Source organism: Teleopsis dalmanni, chromosome 2, assembly GCF_002237135.1.
Source record: "Teleopsis dalmanni isolate 2A chromosome 2, ASM223713v2, whole genome shotgun sequence".
NCBI classification, from domain to species: domain Eukaryota; kingdom Metazoa; phylum Arthropoda; class Insecta; order Diptera; family Diopsidae; genus Teleopsis; species Teleopsis dalmanni.
Window position 1 is genome coordinate 411,783 of NC_051847.1, and position 23,241 is coordinate 435,023.

A 23,241-nucleotide genomic window follows, 5' to 3' on the forward strand; every position below is an offset into this window, starting at 1 on the left:
TGTAGAATGTAACTCAAACTTACTGAAACAGATCCTCTAACCACACAATTTATCCATTTACCAGTGACACATTTTATTGTTGGTATTTATTTTACACCGACGGTACAATTTATGGTTAATACATACATGTAGTAATGCTCATTACGCGTACCCAACCCCACGTATTTCATTTCTTAATTCAAAAATCAAAAATCAAAAAAAAAAAATAAATTATAGACGTTTCTAATTTTTTTTTTTCTTAAATCCGCAATTGAAATTTGATGAGCTGCATGTTTCTGTCAAGAGCCATTGTTATTTACGTTTAGATAATCAGTGCAATACTTCCAATTTGGTTTGCACTGAGTTCTGAGTAAATTTTTCCACAGCTATCGTTTTACCACCACGTATTCTGAATGAAGTGCCTTATAGGTGTTCATGCATCAAATGCACTGGCGTGTACTGTCGAAGCTGTAGAGAGTGTGGCTGAGAGTCCCTCTACTAAGCCAAGTATAACCTAGCTTAGAAGTAGTTAAGCAAATTGAGCGCCAATTGTTTTTTAGTGAATATGTTTGTGCATACGAATAGGTTAAGATTTTCATAGTAATACTTAAATGCTCATAAATTGTGAAACTTTCGCCCGAAGAAGAAATAAAAAATATTTACTAAAATTATGAAAGGCTCGCAAATAATGATACTGAAACTTAACTGATACATGCTTATCGGAATTGAAACTATGTTATTGAATTCAAACCATTCAACTGTTTCTTGCCAATATCAAAGTTGCCTTTCTGAACTGTGTTCCATTAAATTCAAGGCACAATGACGTTATACAATGACACAATGACAGTAAAGTTACTCCATCCTAAACCAAATATTTGTCATTTGGATCATTAAAGAAAGTGTGGAAAGTCAATGGATCTCGTATCGCTGTGTATTTTGCGTATTGGTATTATCAAAGCATTAAATACGTTAACAACTTCAATTGCAAACAGTAATAACATTGCTATGAAAAATATATAAAATTCACTTCTAATTACGAATTAGCTGATATTTTTTTGGCCGAAATACTTGAATATCGTTACATAACCGCGCTAAGGCATACAGCACGGGAGAAGAGGATTCCCTCATATAAAAGCAAATTTCAAGACCGGCTTTGTCCAATTATTTCTTGCGGGGCAACATATTTAGAACATTATGGAGAAAAATTGATCTTGCGTAAGTGAATTCGAAACCATTGTCGTTAACAACACAATATAACAAGACATAAAAAAATAAAACAAATATGCAAGCTCTCTGACAGGCACATACAAGTGCTCGTGAGGATATCTGTTCGAATTAGTTGGCAGTCGAGTTATGTTTAAATCTTTCACCATGGAGGCTGTGGAAAGATAGAAGCTCGTCACTACTACTCGTAGCAGTGGCAATAATTCAATTAAATAAATACTTCCAACATACACATGCGACGCTCACAAAAGCGACAAAAACTAATTCTAACAAAATCAACGAACGGCGTTTTAAGGAGCTTAAAGGCGAGCAACAACGAGAAACAAATTCTTAGGAATTTAATACTTAAGTGAAATTAAACTGTGTAATTTAAAACGTTTCAGTGGGGATATTATAAACCTGCAGATACTGTTAATATTTTCGCAATTCGCAAAGCATTTTCAAGTAAGCTTTTGTGTAAAACAAACCAGCGGAGGCATCGATATTTAACAAGAAAATTCCTTTCAGTGCTCGAAAACAAATTTGCCCACATATAAAAAAGATATACATATAAAGATACAATCAAACAAGCAGGCATGACTTTCTCGTGGCTACATAATTTAAAATAAATCTGACTTCTGATAAAAAAAAGTGCTTGGAAATTTATTTACAAGCAGAAAAAGCTTTACGTTTATCACTGGTATCAGCATTATTTTTTAGTCAACAAGAATTACAACAGAAGTTTCTTAAACTCATACGTCCTCATATCGACATTTATACGGGAGCTAAAATCTTGACTTTCTTTAAAGATAATTTTTTTTAAAAACTGGGGGCATTTTGTTCTTAACCAGCTTTTTACCAAGTAAAATATAGATGTACTAATTTCTGAATCACTTTGTAATTAGTTACTCATGTACCTTCAAACTCACGTATGAAAATATATTAATGCATTTTGTGTATACGTTTGTGACCAGAATTGGAAGACAACAGAAGAATGATTTCAACACATTGAAGTATTATCAGCAGAGAATAATGAAAGGATAATATGAACTTCGCTTTGTCCTTACTTTATATGGAGGTGAACGTATATAGTGTGTTTGCTAATAACATATATTGATCATATAAAATCAATACTATTTCGAAATAAAGTTGTTTAAAATAACAACACATGAAATAGATTTATTTGTAATTAAAAGTAAGATTTAAAATTCTGTCCGCAACTGAAAAAGAAAATCAATGGAAACAAACAAAGAGTCTGAAACTCTACGTAAATGAATCGATCAACGTCATTTGAAAGCTTTTAAGCAAACGTGAATTAGACAGCAAACGGGCAACAAAGCTTTTAGGCAAAATTTTCAGATGTCCGCAGCATATGTATATTTTCGCATATGTGACATACTTCTCTGCATGCAAATACGTCATTATGCGGGCACCATCAGCAAACCAAACGTTTGAGCTTTTCTGCGTGATACAAATTGATGAGAAAGGAAGTAATGAAAAATATCTTTTTTAAGTCTGTTAAATCGGATGAAAAAGATAATTGCCATAACGACAGAATGCTTCGGAAGTCCAACATGTGAAGCCTGCGGCAATTAAAAATCGATATGAGATTTAGGAAGAAAATCAGGGGCAAACAAAGAAACCGCAGCAGTTTTCATATTAGAAACTCAGCAGCATAAATAACACCAAACGAAAATGAAAGTTTTAATGGCGAAAGCAAAAAAACTTCTGAAATCTCATAAGTTGATTTTAGATAATACAATTGCAACCTCTATTGGTTTTAAAATCTTTGGTTTATTTCCTTGCGTCAGCAATATCCTAAATATCACTGCAGATATTAAGATTTAAAATTATTATGTATTAACATAAATAAAACAGTTTAACTTTTTGTGAACCAGACTAGAATGATTCTATTAATTTTAAACTTACATTTTTCAATAAAATAATTAAATGTTTTATAAATATGTTAAGTCAAGTGTTATTGTGTGTGAAAGTCATCGTAATCATCCTAAATTACTTTTTAGATATTATTTCGTATTAGGAATAGGTTAGAAGGATTTTTTATTTTTTTAAAATAATTTTATAATGTATTTTAATATTTTATTTGAATATATATATAATATATACTATAATACATTAAACGTTTTTGAAACTCAAGCTCAATATAATATATTGAAACAGCTTTACGGAAACACATTGGTTGAAATCAATATGAAAGTGCACTTGGCGAGTATTTATAGTTTATCTAAACTCTTGTGAATGTTATTTTTCGAAATAAATAAAATTTAAAAATTAATTACTTAATTAATTTCCGCTTTTTACAGAAATTTAGTTTTCGTTAAATAAAAATGAAGTTATTGTATTTTTAATTACTATTATTGAGTTCACATTCACACTTTTAGAACAACTAATTGTCATGTAATATAAGTGCATATCTCTTAATGCCTGCGGGTATTTGTGCATACTTGCCATATTTGTACTAATTTCGGTTAAATGAGTGATAACCATAATTTGTGAGTGATATGGGCAGTGTTGTAGGTCAAAAGTAATTTTGTGTACTCAATAAATGATACGTATATTTGATGTGAAAAACTTTTTTCAAAATAAAAAATTTAAAGTTGTTTCACGTGAAATTGCTTATTTCCATGAACTGATTTGTGACCATGCTGCTTGCTGCCATATTCCCACATATGAGCGATATAGCTAACGCCCACATTCACATATCTAACGGAAACTTAAGAAAACAGGTTTTTTTAAAAGTGCGATTGTGTGCAATGTCTAATGAGCAATAAGGGCAAACGATAGTAGAAAACAATAATGTAAAAACCCCCCATAAACAATATAACATCACAGTAAGGCTCTGTGCGTAAAACAACAGCAACAAAAACAATACATATATATGTATACAACATACTGGACTATGTGCTTCTGTAAATGTGACATAATAAAATGGTTGCGAGTGCTTCCAAGTTAAATACAAAGACGAAGTAATGGATTAAGTAATCATAAGTAAGCAGAAAAGCAGGCGTGTAAAAGTCACCAACGCTTCTGCATATAACATAATTGCCATAACAAACGCATTTAAATATAATATAAATATAGTTAAAAACTCAGTGTACATTCATTTAATAATAAATATTAAATAAAAATAAAATAAAAATTAAATAATTCGCAGTAATATGGGAAAATCAAATTGTCCGTATGTTGAAACGGTTAAATAAAGCAGCAACCTCTAAAGTATTTGCTTCTGAATCTTACTTAAACTAGTTGCAAAGGCTAATAATTTGAATTGATTTGTTGTATATATTAGGTGAAAAGTAAAGTTTTATCCATTTAAGTTAAAAACCTATTAAAAAACCTCTTTAATCATAAAACAAAACATTTAATAATGAATATATCTCATTATGTATATGAAATTTAATAAATAAATCTTTAAATGCATTAAACAAATGAGACCTACATATATTCTAATAAATTTATTTGAATTTAAAAAAAAAATTAATTTTACAAAAAATGTAAGAAAATTTACATTTAAAAAGGTGTAATCATCTTAGAAGGATAAATAATTCTTTAAATACTTACAACTCAAATTTAATTGCTCTATTAATGAAAAGATTAATTATATTAAATTTTGTATAAAAATATTCTTGTACAATGAAAACTTAAACTTGTTAATTATTTAAATATAGTATAACTGGAATATAAAAAAATGCTAATTATAGTTATGTACATTCATTCTCTATCAGACACGCATATTCCACTTACATACCTACAAGAATCTATAGCTTTTTCTAATACAAAAATGTCAAGTATAAACATATAGGTTAATTCATTAATATCTTCATATCTTAAAAATTAAATGAAAAAAAATGGGGCAGATGATCTGCATGCAGTGTTTTTATCTTGTTTATTTAAGTCAATATATGTATTCTTCTAAATGTTTGAGTGTAGATGTGTACGATTTTAATTAAGGATATGTATTAAGTCTAAGTTTCCCAACCCACACACTTTTATCTAAACATACTCTTGTGGTTTGTACAAAGTAACAAATTAAACGTTTTGTAGAGAAAGTTAATTGTGCGTAAATGTTAATTTATTTGTTTAATCAGCCAAATTTATTACAACTTTAATGGTAACACATTAATTAGATACTTACTTAGTTGTTACATATAATTTATTGTTTAATTAAGTCCTAGTTTACATTAAAAAAAGAGCTCGTCTTTGTCTGAAATTCTCTATGTAAGCCTCAAGACGGAGTTTATTGTCTTCCTAACGATTTTTGTTTTATTTTTTGTTAGAAAAGTTATCTTTCTTTTTGAGACATATTAAAAAAAATGTAAAAATAACTAGTGTTATATTAAGAAATGTCATAAAATTATAAATATTGTTAAATTGCCAAAGAGTTTTTATGAATTTTTATCAATTAAAATGAATTGTACGTAAGCATTAATTATTTTTAAAATATTCTAAATGTTTGACTTATGTAATTAATATATTTATATATGTAACTTATATAATAAGCATCCAAATAAATTGTTTTTTTTTTTGTATACAAATTGTCCAGTGCTTACGCCTAAACATTTGTTAGACTGAAATTAATTAAAAAAATGTAATTTAATGTAATCAAAGTTAAAATCTTAATTAAATTCATTAATAAAATAATAAAAAAAAAAATATTTTATTTTATCTTTTTCAATTGGTTATAAATTCCACACATTTGTTAGCCCAATATTTCACATAAATCCGAAATATTCATATTCGAGTTACTTAATTAAGAATGCGGAGTACTAAAAGAGTTACAGAATCATCTATACACTTTCGTTAATTCATCTTTATCATATGTGAGAACATAGTATGAGATGACGATCACTAAGTTCTAGTGATTATTCGATGATTACTTTCACAATGTATAATTATTACATTACATTTTATGAAGACAGTTAAGTTATGCAACACATTTCAATTGGTAATGATTATCTCTGGACTATGGCCTACCATAATCTTATATTTCTGAAAAAAAGGACATTAGCAATTCATATTGACAATTCAATAAAACTTTAATAAAATAAAAAACATTACCTTTTTACATTCTCTGACCGGAAGCATTCGTATTTTTAACTTGATGGATATTATCTCGATCTGGATTAAAGTTTCTAAATATTTATCAGTATAATCTGTTTAGTATTGTTTACAATCACTCTGATTCACAAATATTTATATATGTGAAGTTAAATGATAAATAAATATATGTCATTGAATTATTTATTTTACATTGGCTTGTTGTTAAATGAATTAATTAATTCAAATTTCAGAACCACTTTGTCTTCAACACACAGAAAACGTAGGCCCACTAAGGACTCTCATATACATAATATATTTTTCGTATACTTTTAAATTTGTTGAAACGTACTTATTTGTAACCCAGACTACCAATCGTCATAAAATAGTAAGAGACTAAAATATACAGAAAGATTTACTCATTTTTTCCTTGAATTAATAAAACTAAATAAAATCAAAAACTGAAATATTTACAGCATCACAACTTGTTGCTCAAAAATATTTACAAATAGTATTTACCACTGCATTCAATTGAAAAGTGGTCCTCTCCATTTTATTGATATTCTGATTGGATTGGTTTTGAAAGCTGAAAACTTTCTATCCTCTACTTTATCACTTAGTAACTTGTGATTGCAAACTATGAAAATTGTTTATGCAACTTGAGGAGTCTTGGTGCAGTTATTGTAATAGTACTAATCAAAGCATTCAAAGCAAAGTCACTTCCTTTCAAAACAAAGCTGATGAAAGATTATTTCTGCCAAAGTTGGCTACAAACTTTTAACAAATGAAGTGTGAATGAATGCAAGCACAGTAAAGTTTAATTCCTGACGATTAGAAAACTGAATTCATTAAGTACTCAAAAAGTTATACAAAAGTTTATACAAAAACTTTTTATCTACCGAATAGGATGCTTGAAAAGGTCATGGATGAAGTATAGCTTACTAGAGTGACAGCTTGGAACTGGTCAGTGAATGACTTGAAACTCAACACAAACTTGTGGACTATATAATATAATCAAACCACAATCTAGGTGGGGGTTTTAAAGAAAAAGTTGTGAAATAACAATATCTTTTTATTCTTTTATATTATGTTTTTTACAAATTAAATGTATTACTTGTACATAATTCATTTAGATCGGTGCTTCGAAGTTATTTAAATTAATAAACAAAAATAAGATATTTTATTTCCTTCTAAGGTAAAAAATATTGCCTCATTATGTTTCTACTTAAACTTATAGATGTATTAATATTGTGTAAATACGTATTTCTTTATACCATAGCAATACCTTTTAACTATTTATTATTTACTGTTTCTGTTCTACGAAAATTGCAAAAAATATATAGAATCACTCTTTACATATTGTATATTGACTTTATAGTTCATTGACAAATGATATCACAGAAAAAATAAAAAATAACTTTTTTGATTTTAATATGAATTCATAAATAGGGGAAATTAATTAAGATTACATTTTTTATATACATATTTAAAAAAAAATTTAACAATAAAACTAGGAAGTCTGTGAATTGTATTTTTTTAAGTCCTTTGAATTCCATTCAATCCAAATATTTACTTAAAGTTTTTGAAAATTATTATGAAATATTTAAATAATTATTACTAAGTTAAAAATATAGAACGATTTTATAAAAGTCTTTAAAGGAAAGAAAAAATAAGACTTAAATTTGAATTTATATAATCGAGTTTGCTGACTGCCATATTCAAATTGAATGCATATGTAAAAAGAAAAATTATTTTCAGACAAAATACAAAATTCATTCAATTATATTTAATTGATAGTCTCAAATAAAACAAATTCCTTTTATATATCAAGACTTTAAAGCAAAAAGTTATAATATTGATAATTGTGAGGACATCCACGATATTTAAATCTGTTATTTAATAAAAAACCAAATATTAATAAAGCAAATATTCCTTTCTAGCTAGGATTTAAAAAGGAGCTAGGATTTAAAATATACATTAGATATGCCTTTTTGTTTTCACGCCAGCTTATCAGTTTTTATGCTTATTTCACTTTATTTTTAATTAATTCTATTTGATGTAGTAAAAAATTTACTGATAGCAAATTGTTTAAGTTTGATTACAAATTACTCCAGCATTTGAAAGAAAGTATTTAATGAACGCGCAAAAATAAAGCAGAAATAGATAGTAATAAGCTCTGTCAAGTATGCTTTAGGCATGATACGCTATTCCTAGTTTTAAGAAAGGGGTTCGGTTCATATCGATACGTACTGAGCTTAAAGAAATTATAAAAAAGAGCAATGACACTGAAAATTTAATTTAAGACTGTCCTTTACGACTAGAGATTTATTCTTTAACGATAATTTTCTTCACGAATAAAAAACTGTAAAATAAGAAGGTCAATATTCAGACTGGTTTTGCGTTCATCGCATTTCAGTGATTTGTACAAATCAATATTTGAAATCCTATCGAACTATTTCCAACACAATTATTAAAAATGTGTAAGATCTGCTTCAATATTTCATCTCAACTGATTGTTGTCTGTTTGCATATGCTTCTCAACGTAGAAGCCATTATTTGTTTTGACTACCTTCGATTTAAAATTGGGTTTCTTTCAGAAATTATGGGAAACATTAATACCTATAAAGAAAGTTATTGAACAAAATCATTTTAGCAGTCATATTGACTACCCTTGTAAATGGATCGCTTTTTTAGGGTGAAACCTAAAATAACCTTATACACACGGAAAAGTTGTTTTTTGTTATGCCTCATCGACTCTAATGGTTTTTTACGCACACATATGGTGTTTATGAATCTATGGCCTTTCCTTAATCTTGTTTTTAGTTGGCATTTTATTTATGTTTTTATGCACGTGTGAATGTCGGTTACTCATACGCCATGAACGAATGAAGGGTGAAAAGTGCTGCTCCACATCAGAAATTAGTGGCTCTTTGCAGGAAGCGGAATTAATTTGGCATACTTACAGGGTAAATATAAGTAGCTGTTGAATGCGTGTGTGTACCATTTTTATGCAATCATTAAGATAGATTTTATAGAGAAGTAACTTTTTTATTAGCTTTTTATAACATTCACTTATTGAGATACAAAACAATAATTATAATAAAATAAATATAAAATATGAATTTACGTATGTTCAGCAATATTAATTAAGCAGCATCAATTACAATTTTTAGTGAAAATTTAAAATACAAAAAATTTTTAAATACATGGTAATTATATTGATGGCATGCTTACGAAAGAGACTTCTTGTAAGACAATATTAGTACTAAGAATTATCAATGATAATATGTTTGCAAGGGAATTCAGTAAATATTTTAGGCATAAGCAATCCACACAACTCATTCCAATTAACAACAAAAAATTTGAAAGTTTCGCAGTGTAAATGAATCTAAACTTATATCAATTATTGATATTTTATCTGAATATGCTCCTATTTAATACTAACTTTCGAAGCTGGAATTGAAGTACATATACATAATCAGCAAAGCTCAAAGTGAAACATTATCCTTTCTTGAATTAAATTTCTAAGCTACCTTGCTTTGCATAAGTTAGAACTTTATATTTCTTGAACTAAAGATTTTAATTTTTCTCAACTCAAGTTATTTATTTTAGTTCCGTTGACGACTTATGAGCTAAGTTCAAAACAGTTTACAGTTTTTGGATTATGTAAAGAAAAAATACAAAGCAGTTAACTAGGTAAAGGTTAAACATTTCTAATGAGGGTTAGAAAACGGAACATAGTACACAAATTAATAAATCCGCCTTTCACTGCAAGTTACAGCGAAAACTTTTTAAACCCCAATACCGGACAACTTATATCACATCTGTCTGAACTTAGATTCAACAGACGAATGCAAAGACATTCAGTCAAACTGAAACGTTTATTGTACTGTACTATAGTGCAATATCTAAACAATATTCGGCCCATGAGTTTGTTTAAGTGTCGCTTTGTAAGTTTGTATATATTTGTCTGTCTCATATTTTTCGTTTTGTTGGTCAAACTAAAAATGTAAACTTTGTCTAATTGAAAATTTAAAAGTTTCTTAACTGGATTTGTAGTAATGTAGTAGCGTTATATTTCTATTGTATTGTTGTTTTTGAATGAGGCATAACAAATACAAATTCACCTGAAAAATCAGCGCCATCAAAACAAAATTCAGCGCCCTGCATCAGGTTTTATGGCTTTGTTCCATTTCGTACTTGTTAGGACTTTGACACACCAATGAACTAATTGAAAGTCCTTTACGAAAAGCACTCAGTCGTGCAAAGAAAATTTGGAGCAAGTAAAATGTGCCTGAAATAAAAGTAATACTTTTTAAAAATAAAAATGAAAAGAAAGTATTAAACAAGAAGGAATAGAGGAATAGAAGGGCAACTGCTTTGGATGTTATAAAAGTTTTTAAGCGAATTTTGCTTACTTCTCTCCTATTTGATCCAATCAACTAAAGAAAGACCATGGGAGCCACCAAAACTGAAATTTTCTTTCCATCACACATCACTTTATTGCAACTGACCTTCAAAGGGAGCTAACTACTGCTGTTTAACAAATATTGTGTTGTTTCAGTTAGCATTTAATAACAAAATTGATACTCAAGGTGAAACTTATTGTATAACAATTCTTTATTATACAACAGGTAAGAGCTAGTACACCCATTACTTCATTAAACCATTATTATTTAAATACTTCTTCTAGGGTACTTACCTAGAATTTTAGAAGTAAAAGGATAAAGAGATGTCCTACAAAATAGGAATGCTTTTGTTTTGAAGGACGAAGCTTAAACGGAACGTTATCAAAATTCTTTAGTAAGTACATGAAAATCTATAAAACTCAAAAAGTAGAAACAATATGAAGTGATGAACTTGCTTTTGTTTGCACAGTAGAAACATTAAAAAAGAAAAAAAAGTAATATTAAAAATATTTATATTAAGGATATTTTAACCAAGCAGCAACTAATTTCGGCTACGTTTCCCTTGTTCAGCTTCATGATTCAAGCATTTTGAAACTCTGACTAGAGCTGCCACAGGGGAATTATTTAAGTACAATGTGCCGCAAATAAACGCGCTTGTTTAGACAAAACAACTCAAATTTAAGCAATTCAATTTTTTTTACTGAGCTTACTCTTCAAAGTTGAGCAACCTTGAATGTCTTTTCGTGCTACCGGAAACTCGTCTGTGGACGGATACTGGCGAGCTTCCATGAAGAGCGTTTGTCGGCACGGCAATATTGCTGCTGTTTATTTGAATCCACACTCAGAATTCTGTATATTTTACTTGTTCTTTGATATTTACTTTCTCCACTTCTAAGTATCTAATTGTGGAAAAGCGCAGGAGGCGCCGAAATTTTAATATTCATGAACTCAATATGTAATAAGTTTCTTGCTTCGCATCTCTTCCTTCCAAAGTATGCATCATGGGCAAAACACGACAGTAAAGAAGCAAATTTAATCCAAATTTAGTTAAATTCTGCCCGGAACTAGAACGGAACAAAGGTGTTCTCTATGCGAATGGAAAATAGCACCAACAAATAATAAAAATTCAAATTACATCGAAGTGCCAAACAAAGTTGAAATTATTTAACATTTAACGGAAGAAAATATCTGTGGTAACAAATTGTACTTCATTTCGACATCAAAAAAATAACAGCGAAATCATATTGAAACTGAGAAAAATAAAGTCGAATACCCCAAAATGATATGAAGATGCCTTTAATAAATTCACAACAAGAGCTGTAGGTGGTCCTCCAAGGTTAGGAGTGATTTTGAGTTCAAATTTATTTGAGTTCATTCCGAAACAAATCAGATTCATATTTATATCTGAAGGGGAGAAACCTCATGAGTTGTGACTACAACTGATAAACCAATGAATATGAAATTTAAAAAAATGTGGAAAGATACAGTTTTAAGAATTATATTCTGCTCTGGTAAAAAAGGCAACCATATCATAGTGAATATTTTCTATATTCGTTAATTTTCTACTACGGTTTTGCACTAAATAATAACCCTCAGAAGAGATTCCCTTTTGGTCATACGGTCTTCTAACTAGTTTCTTTTTATATTTACATGAGCTGGGTCTTGAAAAGGGAAGAGACTGTTTAAAAATTATTGTTGTTTTACCGTCTACAAAATGCTTATATTCAAAAAACGGTATAGGGGTCAGAGAACCGATGAGGCAATCACTTATTGAAGTGGCGTTCGTTTAGACACCTGTACCTTATCTCCTGTTTTTTAAATGAAAATCAATTTCACTTCCCACATTCAGTAATTCTGCGGTTCCTAAAATGTGAGAAAGCATTGGGATAGTTATTACTGCAGCATCAACAACTTCAATTCATAACCTTACATCCAAAACGGTGACTGCCGTTGTTATATAATATTTTTCCATCAAAAACAATTAGCTCTACCAAACCTCATAAATCTTAGATATTTTTATTGTTTAAAATTAAAAAAATGTCATTCATTTTTAGCACATTTCGTTTGAATTTGTTACTAGTGATTTCCATTGTTTTGTTTCGGGCTCATACGCATAGATCCATGATTCGTCACCTATGACGATCTTATAAACGTCTTTTGAAGCATCGCGAATGTATTTTTTCAACATTTCTTTGCACCAATCGACACGAGCCTTTTTTTTGACCGATTGTCAAATTATGCGGGATCCAACAAGAACAAACCTTTTTTACGCCAGGTGTTCATGCAATATCGAATGTATGCTGGTGGGAGAAATGCTCAAGGATGCCTGTATCTCACGGTATGTCACATGACGATCTTGCATTATCAGTTCACGCACGACATCAATGTTGTCTGGCACAACAGCCGTCTTTGGACGACCTTCACGGAATTCATCCTTGAGCGAGCGTCGGCCACGATTGAATTCATTTAACCAGTTTTTTACAGTGCTATAGGATGGTGCTTCATCGCCATACAAAGATTTAAGTTCACCAATGCACTCTTGTCGTGATAATCCACGTCGAAAGTTTTGAAAAATGATCGCACGACAATGTTCACGTGTTAATTCCATTTTTTGGCCGAGATGAATTTTTCAAGTCTCTGTAAATAAAACAATTCACAATTAATAGACATCACGTTCTGAGCATCACCTGGCAACACTTAGTGTTTCGGAATATCTTCAAAAATGATGGAACACAGTGTTATATGATATACAATGAATCACAAATGCTGAACAATACAGTTCACTTACCCCAAACCTTTTTACAAAACGTTTCTTAAACCTTTTGACCAAGGCGAGCCATATAAAAATTGCGTTCAAAAAATATTTGACTAAGAATTTCAAACCTCGTACTCCTTCTGATTGCGGAAAATATAACTTTTTAATGGAATTCAATTAACTGCAAGCAAAATTTTAATGTTAAGCGCACATAAATATTTGCACAAACAATTTTGTTGAAAACTTGAAACAAAATGCTTTTGTATCATTTTTAGAAATGTAAAATATTATTTTTACCATACCCATGCCGTTAAGAAATCTTCGACAAACAGAGTACAAATGTACACATTTTCTTTGAAACATAATAGCGCACCCTAGGAATTTTGTGGTTTTCTTCGAAGACATAAGGAGTAAATTTTCTTCAGAGCAAATAGTCAAAACAGAGATTTTTTTATACCCGCTCTACATTTTTCCTAGCGATACAGAATACATTTTGACATAAAACTGACTGATGACAGCAAATAAGGCGCGCAACGTAACCGCACATCCCGTTCTCTGCTCAAAAATGAAAAGAATTTTCTTACCTCGTTTATGTATTTCAGCGCCTTACGTATCCTAACAGGAATATAAACAGATGCGGTATAAGGAGCTACCGCAGTAATTTGCCATTGATATACGTCGGCGGATGCTGGCACGGATGAGTAAGCGGATACGGCACACTTAAGTGCATGTGACGAAATGATGTCACAAAGTCTGCTACCTTTTCGCGTAACTGATCCTTTGTCTGGTGCGGATTCAGTACTAGTAAAACCACATTTCTCGCTGTTTGTTGTTGCGGTTCAACATTAGTTGGAATGGCTTAAGTTAGAATGATTATAGCTGGAAATTATACTTTGCCAAATTACTTTAAGTGCAATTAAGAATTATATTTATTTCATGCTCTTTGTATGGGTTCCAAAATTAAGCCGGGAGCTCTGTAGCAAAGGCAAAAGCAATAAATTTAGCAGTCTAAGAAGAAGTAATTTGTACGCAAACCAAATTCGAAGCAGAAGCATTGTAAGCTCTATTTAGTGGTTAAGGAAGCTGAAGAAGCATCCTGCTGGCAAATTATTATCAGTGCATTTTTGTTTATTTTCTTTACTTTTCATTTCGGTTTGTTTATTGTTTGTAAAGTTTTATTTTTATTGGTTTTTCATGCTGTTCTTGAAATGCTTTCTCAACTAACGTTTTTAAGTGATAACACCAGCGGAATTGTTTTCGCTCACGGTCACTTAATAGATGTGACTGTATCACTGCCTACCTGACTAAATCCTTACTTTGTCATCCCAAATTTTGTTTGCAAGTCTATTGTGGCTACCGAGGATAAAGATGTGCAATCTTTAAGGCTTTAAGAGCGGTACTTTTACGCTGCTGATACCAAACAAACTCAGCATTTTCAACATTTTTGATTTTTATAAATTTATTCTTTCGCTTTTTTCTAATTATTGGTAGTAATCATGTAAAATGCTATTTTATTTCATTTTCGACCTCCTGTTTTCCCAATATTTTTAATTAATCGCTGATTCTTGTTGGGATTTATTAACTGTGATTGTATTATATACTGAGAATAAATATGTTATTTAATATGATATTTTAAATAGAATTACAACAGCTAACCCCGTTGAGAAGTGTATTAACGGTTTGTTAATGTTAAAATGCAAATTTTTCAATATAAATGGTATAAATAAATACTGCGTTTGTTTAATATCCCAATGGATATCTTCAACTTAGTCTCTTAATGAGTTAAATGGTTGTTCAATATGATGAATCCTTTATTGAGATCAAGAAAGTCAATATACATAGAAATGTATTTCAAAGCAATTGATATTCGTCTGAAAATTGATGGTGAAATATATGCTTAACATTAAAGAATGGGAATAAGTTTTATAGAAATTAATTAACGGTACAACTTTGAAATAATGTATACGTGTTATAAAAAAATGTTAATTTCAACCGTCACATAATTCTGACTAAGTTTCTGCTACTATAAGGTTAACATTTTGATGACAAGAGTAGGTAGTTCATACATTTGAAAATAATTTGTATAGATTTAAAATAAACACTTAAAAACTAAAATGGTAAAGTATTATCACTGACACATATTGGAAAATTGCTTTGAGCAATTTAAAATCACCGTATATCAATTTTACAATGAAAAAAGCTTCATATATACCTATTACTATAAATGGCAAACAAATGCAGTATTCAAATACAGCAAAGTACTTCGGAGTGACACTAAGATAAAATAGAAAGAACACAATATTAAAAAAAGTAAATTAGAAATGAAACTCCGAAACAATCAATGCCTTTTAGGCAGAAATTCACATCTGTCAATTCGTTGCAAATTGACTATATACAAGCAAATACTAAAGCCAGTCTGGATATTTGGCGCACAGTTATGCGGTTGTGCAAACAAAACTTATATAGAAGTTAGAATTCACTTCCAGAATATAGTGCTCCGATCAATAGTAAACATGCCCTATGGTGCATCAGAAACAGTGACCTTCATTGCGAACTAACTGTACCAATCGTTACTGTAGAAAAAAGTAAATTGGCAGGAAACTTTTGTCTCTTGTAATAATTGTTTCAATAAAAAAAAACTTATACATGATTGATATTTCGTAAAGAAGTCAATGTCTGGTTTATAAGAGAACTGGTTCATCGAAATTATCTTATGTCACTATCATTAATATGCTTTGATTAAAATTTTTCATTAAAGGAGTGAATTTTACGCTGTATGAGAAGAATTAGCAAGATGATTCATTAAGAACTGTGCGTATATAACTATACCTGAAACACCAGAACTGTTCTAGTTTCTGAAATTTAATCAAAATCTAGAAAGTTAATCTTAGATAGTAACCATTAAAACGTTCAGGAGTGCTTTGCAGTGAATCAGAAGAGTGTACTAACAATCTACAAAATGCAGTTGCATAATTCATAGCTTAACTGCAGTAATTAGAAATTATCACTACATTCGCTTTGAATGCAGCAAAGATACACAAAGATTAGTTAAGTATAAAAATAACTATTTCATTCTTTGATGCAATATAATTACATTGCGGTTCGACTGTACTCAGGTTCAGTTTAAATTTTTATGTATGCCACTTAAAAATAATACGAATTTTCAAAATAATCATTTAAAATTCATTGACAACATACTCTTAATTTATGTTTGTTTGGAGCGCTACTTGAAGCATAACCAATTGTTGGGAAATAAGCTATTTATTTACTTATTTAAGGAACTTCTAAAGACTGTCCAACTGTTAAAGGATAGTCTTAACAGGTTATTTTATTTAATTTTAAGTTACTTTGCAAGCTGATTAATTTCTGCATGATAATAATTACAATTTTCATTGCAGTTTTCAACTATATTATAAGAATTCACATTGCTAGAGTTTATGTTCATTAACTCCTCACACCTCCAAAGTGCTGTTAGTAGTTTTGTTAAAATGCAAGAAAGCCGCCTATGAGGTCAAGTCGATTTTTTATCGAACTGCAATAAGCATTCAATCTGTTGCTGAAGAAAATAGTTATTATGTTTATTTGATTTTGTTTTTTATTTAAAACGGGATTTAAGTATTATTATTGTAGAAATTATATTTAAGTAATAGCTTTTAACAAAGTATTATATATAAAGTATTATACAAAACAATTTTTGAGAAAACACATTTCTTTTGGCATATTTTACAAGATGTACTAAGAAAAACTTATTACGGATTTATCATCCGTCCAAAATCCATTAGAAACTGTAACCTGTAACATAGTTTAACAACCTTGTTGACTAGTGTAATTGTTATAAATATGTTAATGAGTACTGATTCTTAGCATTCACTAATCAAGACGACCAACACGATCGTATTAACTAATACAGCAGCATGTCATCAGTGAAAAATAATTTTAAAAAATCTGACAATTTGAGGGTGGACTTATATATAAAATAAATACATTAGAACACCTCAATGATCATCTTCAGTTTCCAATTCAAATTAGTAGAGCTTTTTTTAGGCAGATGTAAGATACTATATATTTCTACAGGACATGATGCTTCGTTTTGTGCAATCGTCGATAGAGTTCAGCACATTTTGACAAATAATATGAAGAGTACAGTTTATCTTAAATTAGTGAGAATTTAATTTTTTTTATAAACAAAGTAGATGAAAAGAACAACAACAACAACAAGTTTTTTGCTCTTACCTAAACGATTTTCAGATCTGCTTTATTATTGTTATTTTCATTGTTGTTGTTGTTTTTGGTCTGCAATTTGCACTTTATTGTTCATGATTATTTATGAAATTCATTTAAATTGTTTTAATATAATTTTAGTGTTTTAGTCGTGGCAGAAGTTTTTCATCGGCAAGCATTTTTTGCAATTGCCTGCCCTTCACTTCAATAGTCGCACTGCCCTATTCATCCTGTTTGCTGTTGCATAGTTGGCTAGTTAAAGCCAACTGTTGTTGTTGAGTTTTTAAATTTTTTTAGTTTTAGTTTCATTTATTGTTGTTGCTTTAATTGTTGTTGTACATTTAATGTGGCTGCGTTTTGCAGAATGTGCATGAGGCTGCATCTTTATGACTTTTAATGTTTCTGAATTATTTTAAAGTTGTAGATAAACTTTGTTCAGAATTTATTCAAGTGAAGCGCCTAAAACCGAGCCACAAACTTTGAGTTATGTTCCACGAAATTCCACTTTATCTAGTCTAATTTTATCAGTGCATAAATTGTTGTATGTTTGTGTTTATGTGTGTAAATTAATAACTCAGTGCTGGAGCAATTACATTCAAGTAGAAATATTTTAAATTTAAGAACTTTAACAAAATTCAAAAATTAAACTATTCAAATATTCAATACGACAACTAAAATTTTTACTTAAAAAAAAATTCTACTAGGATAATTTTAGCATCTGATTAAATTACTGTTGTACATTCTTGATAAAGTTTTAGCTGTCTTTTAAACCAGGTAACATATGATTAAAAAAAATTTATCACAAACTTTTCATCTTGTATCATAATAAAAGATTTATAATACTTAACTCAATGAAACTACATTTATGAAAGGTCAAAATAAACATCATATTTTCATAACATTAACAGTCAACTATTCTCTATGTGTTCACTGACAAAATTAAAATTAATTCGGCTGTTTACAAAACATTGGAGACAAACCTAAAGATTGCGTGTCTCGACATAATGAGACAATGTGATAACCAATGTAACCGGTTACAGGTGCAGGCGGTTTATTAACCGACATTCATTTTTATTTGAATGACTCCATATTATGTTAATGTAAAAATATTCAAATTAGTCAAATGCATTCTTTATTTTGATTGTATACAATAACATGACAAAAATTTTATAAACTTTTTTTAATATAAAAGTTGACATGTTCAAATCAAAATTGTATCAATTTTTTCATTATTATTTTAACGCTACAAATGATTTGTATTTTCTACACATTTCCCAACTGCTAAAGAATGTATAAAAGTAAAGCACTAATAAACATGAAAATCATTTGACACTCCCAATAACACATTATCGCTTTTTCAACCATGTAAAAACTATGAGCAAAAAAAAACAATAAATATGCAATAACAATGGTGTTGCCTTATAAACTGCTTGAATAGAAATTTTTTTTGTATGTATAAAATTTATTAAAGTAGATAGTAATATAAATAGTAAATAATAAGTATAGATGTCTATTCCGTCCATTTGTTTCGTATTATTGTTGTACCATGCAACTGTCTGACCTTACTTTCATAAAACTGGAATATCATCAAAGAATTCGATTAGCAAAAACATGTCACCGATAGGATCCCATTTCAAATATCCAACATTCCACATAACATTGTGGTGATAACGCAGTATACATTGAAGAAATCAATTTGACAGAAGTAATTTTATATTAAGAAAACAAATTTTATAATTTTATATAGTTTGTAATATAATTTATATAGTTGGTAATATAGTTTGTAACAAAGAATCTATAGTACAAAGAAGTGCCACGCTCATACAAACGAAATACCCACTTTATTTTGCTGGTGGATTTATAATAAATCCACCCAACCTCATGCAACAATGTTCGATCGAGTCACAACTGGTATGATGTCCATTTTAAACCTATATGTGAGTCGAGTAAGGCTGACAAAATCCCGACTGCATTCGTATTCAATCATACATGCAACCCTCTGTATTATATTATACGCATGTTTGTATGTTTGTTCGCTGTAAAATGTTCAAACGATCAAACAGCATTTCAGTGACGAAGTCAAAATTGTGTACGTTTGATAAGTTTTTGAATTTGATAGCATATGAAACAAAATTACCTGTTTGATATTGTTATGAATTGTAGTGTAAAAACACATTACAAGTTTATTTATGTCTCAAATCTGATTTTTTCCTTTTTCTGACTTTTCCAATTTTAACATTTCAATCCTTTGTAAATAGCATTTATGCGCTTCCTCAAACCAGGAAGCATTATTAGTGGTTTTAGTGACTTCTATACATTTTTTCAATATAATTTTTCTTACTTTTCTAATATTTTTATTTTCTTTAAAATACTTTTAAAACACTTTTATATGAATCTTAAAAAAATTTTTTAAAATAATCACAAAAAGTCACCAAAAATTCAAACTATTAAGAAGTAGTTCCTTTTGAGGTAAAATATATGCACAAATGTGCAATAAAAACATACATATTAATATACTGTAGACTTCATGTCTCCAATATCACATTTGTACATACATAATGGTTTTTGTAGTGCATCATTTTTTGCAATAAAAAAAATAATATAGTCTATTACTCTTTACTCCTATGATATGGGCCTTTCCAGTACAAGAAGATAAAGCAACAAAGTATATCGAAAAATTATTTGAGGGATTTCTTTACCATTCACTTCGTTACTAATCCATGTATATTAATTAAATAGACAAATAAAAACAAGAAAGGCAAAAGAAACAGGCGTATAAAAACAATTGTGGGTTGCAATGAGTTTGAACTGAACATCATACCAGTTGTGACTCGATCGAACATTGTTGCATGAGGATTTATTATAAATCCACCAGCAAAATAAAGTGGGTATTTCGTTTGTATGAGCGTGGCACTTCTTTGTACTATAGATTCTTTGGTTTGTAATTGAGAAGTAATATTAACAGCAATAAAGGTGTTGATACATACCTTGCAATTACAACAGCATATAATAGAGTACTAATTGATAATTGGATAATAGCTAATAATAGCTCTTCCTATTAATTAGCGTGTGAAAAGTCTGGTATCGTAACCCTAAAAACAACGTTAGGTCATTGTTTTCTCAAGAATAACGAATTGGCAAAATACTAAATAAAAAGAGCAGCAGAAGTGATATCACTTAAATCTGACATATAAACAAAAATAAATTTGCAGAGTCCGATTTGCAAAGTTGCTCTCTTTGCGATTACGAAAAGAGCAACTTCTTAAAACATAAGCAATGTTGACGTTATAAACAACATTGTACATTTATGCGGAACATCGTGCGAAGCTGTACAAAATTTGGCGAGACCTAAAGACGCCATTATTGACACTCCCAATAACACATTATCGCTTTTTCAACCATGTAAAAACTATGAGCAAAAAAAAACAATAAATATGCAATAACAATGGTGTTGCCTTATAAACTGCTTGAATAGAAATTTTTTTTGTATGTATAAAATTTATTAAAGTAGATAGTAATATAAATAGTAAATAATAAGTATAGATGTCTATTCCGTCCATTTGTTTCGTATTATTGTTGTACCATGCAACTGTCTGACCTTACTTTCATAAAACTGGAATATCATCAAAGAATTCGATTAGCAAAAACATGTCACCGATAGGATCCCATTTCAAATATCCAACATTCCACATAGCATTGTGGTGATAACGCAGTATACATTGAAGAAATCAATTTGACAGAAGTAATTTTATACTAAGAAAACAAATTTTATAATTTTATATAGTTTGTAATATAATTTATATAGTTGGTAATATAGTTTGTAATTGAGAAGTAATATTAACAGCAATAAAGGTGTTGATACATACCTTGCAATTACAACAGCATATAATAGAGTACTAATTGATAATTGGATAATAGCTAATAATAGCTCTTCCTATTAATTAGCGTGTGAAAAGTCTGGTATCGTAACCCTAAAAACAACGTTAGGTCATTGTTTTCTCAAGAATAACGAATTGGCAAAATACTAAATAAAAAGAGCAGCAGAAGTGATATCACTTAAATCTGACATATAAACAAAAATAAATTTGCAGAGTCCGATTTGCAAAGTTGCTCTCTTTGCGATTACGAAAAGAGCAACTTCTTAAAACATAAGCAATGTTGACGTTATAAACAACATTGTACATTTATGCGGAACATCGTGCGAAGCTGTACAAAATTTGGCGAGACCTAAAGACGCCATTATGCAAAAAAAAAGATTTATGAATGAAATTATAAATCGTACGCTATTTGAAGTGTGTTAGTGGGTTAAGAAACAAAATAAAGTTTGAGGTTCATTCGTTCACTTGAAAGTTTTATTTATACATAACACGAAAAAGATCAATGTACTTTAAAATAACAACACGAGTGCACTAGAACCAACACGATGGCAGCCGATTGTACATAATTCTACTTCATTCGGTTCTCATAAAATAAATTCATATGTATGAAATAATAGCAAGTATGTATGGTGTATTGTGAAATTGTAAGAGAACAATTTCTCAGTTACCATATATCCAGTAATTAAAGGCACACGGCAATACAAGTAGTAAAAGCAAGCAAGTTCCGAGTACGAACTCTACATACAGCCTTAGCACAACTTGCGGTTGCTATTGCCAATCCGAAACTAACACACGGAAAATCGCTCGCACACAACCAAAAAAGCTTGTGTAAAGTACGTAAAGCAAGCACATTTGGCACATAAAAATCTCCCATCGGCAACGTTGTATGCTTTCCATTCAGTCTAAAGAGAAATATCGACACGAAAAGTAAGTTGTTTGCTTGCCTGTGGGCCAAGAAAGTGGCTGAAATTATTTGCGTTTATACTAAGTAAAAAGTTCAGTTCCATTGCGAAATATATATGTAAAGTGGAAAAACCTGGAATACGCGGAAAATACATTACAAAAACATTGCCATTCGATGCGCCACGTGATGCTGTGATGCGTAACTTATTTTTTCCGGTAAAAATTGGTGAAAAACAACGGAAATTTCGCAATTTCAGTTAAAAAATTAAAGAAATTTTCAATTTTTTCACAGCAATTTTGAAAATTTTTTGAAATCGTTACACTTTAATGCTGCCCAGGCAATAGCAAATGTTATTTTTGGCCTCGTGTTGCCGTTTCGGGACTGTTCGGCGCTTTTCGGTGCTAAATTTAAACACGCGAAGTGTGCTGGCTGTGTTGAAAATCTAAAATATACAATTTTAAAGAAAATTCATATAAAACTTAATTGTGAAATTTCGGTTAAATAAGAAAAATACAGAGGCGAAGTGCAAAATAGAAGGCCAAAACGGTTATCAGGCGCGAATTTTATAAAAAAGTAATGTTGTGGCGTTTGCAATAAATCGGACCCTGGATTACTGATTTTTTGTGACGCTGCAGCATTGCAACATTCATTGTTGCCATTCCCGCCTCTCACACAAATCAGTGCTAATTATTAAAATCCTTATTCAAGGACAAGAAAATTGAAGTTGTTTTGTGTTTATGTTGGGGAAAGACAAAAGAAATTGAATATAAAGAGTAAAATTCCAATGAAAACATAAAGGATAACAGCAAAAGCTTTATAAGTCTGCTCCTTGAG

General features: G+C 29.8%; 2 protein-coding genes across 6 annotated transcripts in view; one reads left to right on the plus strand and one right to left on the minus strand.

Annotated features, from left to right (window-relative positions):
- Positions 1 to 12,915: 12,915 nt before the first annotated feature.
- LOC119682999 lies at positions 12,916 to 13,257 on the minus strand. Its single transcript, XM_038096590.1, has one exon. The coding sequence runs from the start codon at positions 13,255 to 13,257 to the stop codon at positions 12,916 to 12,918; it is 342 nt and encodes a 113-aa protein (XP_037952518.1).
- Positions 13,258 to 22,415: 9,158 nt separating this feature from the next.
- LOC119685028 (ryanodine receptor) overlaps positions 22,416 to 23,241 on the plus strand; it is a 47,657-nt gene continuing 46,831 nt past the window's right edge. For all 5 annotated transcript variants that reach the window (XM_038099212.1, XM_038099201.1, XM_038099209.1 and 2 more), the window contains exon 1: positions 22,416 to 22,430. The gene's annotated coding sequence lies outside the window, so the exon portion shown is untranslated. The remainder of the gene's footprint in view (positions 22,431 to 23,241) is intronic.

Excerpts from the sequence above, each read along its gene's own strand:
- LOC119682999 (XM_038096590.1), bottom strand. The coding sequence starts at position 13,257 with ATGGAATTAACACGTGAACATTGTCGTGCGATCATTTTTCAAAACTTT.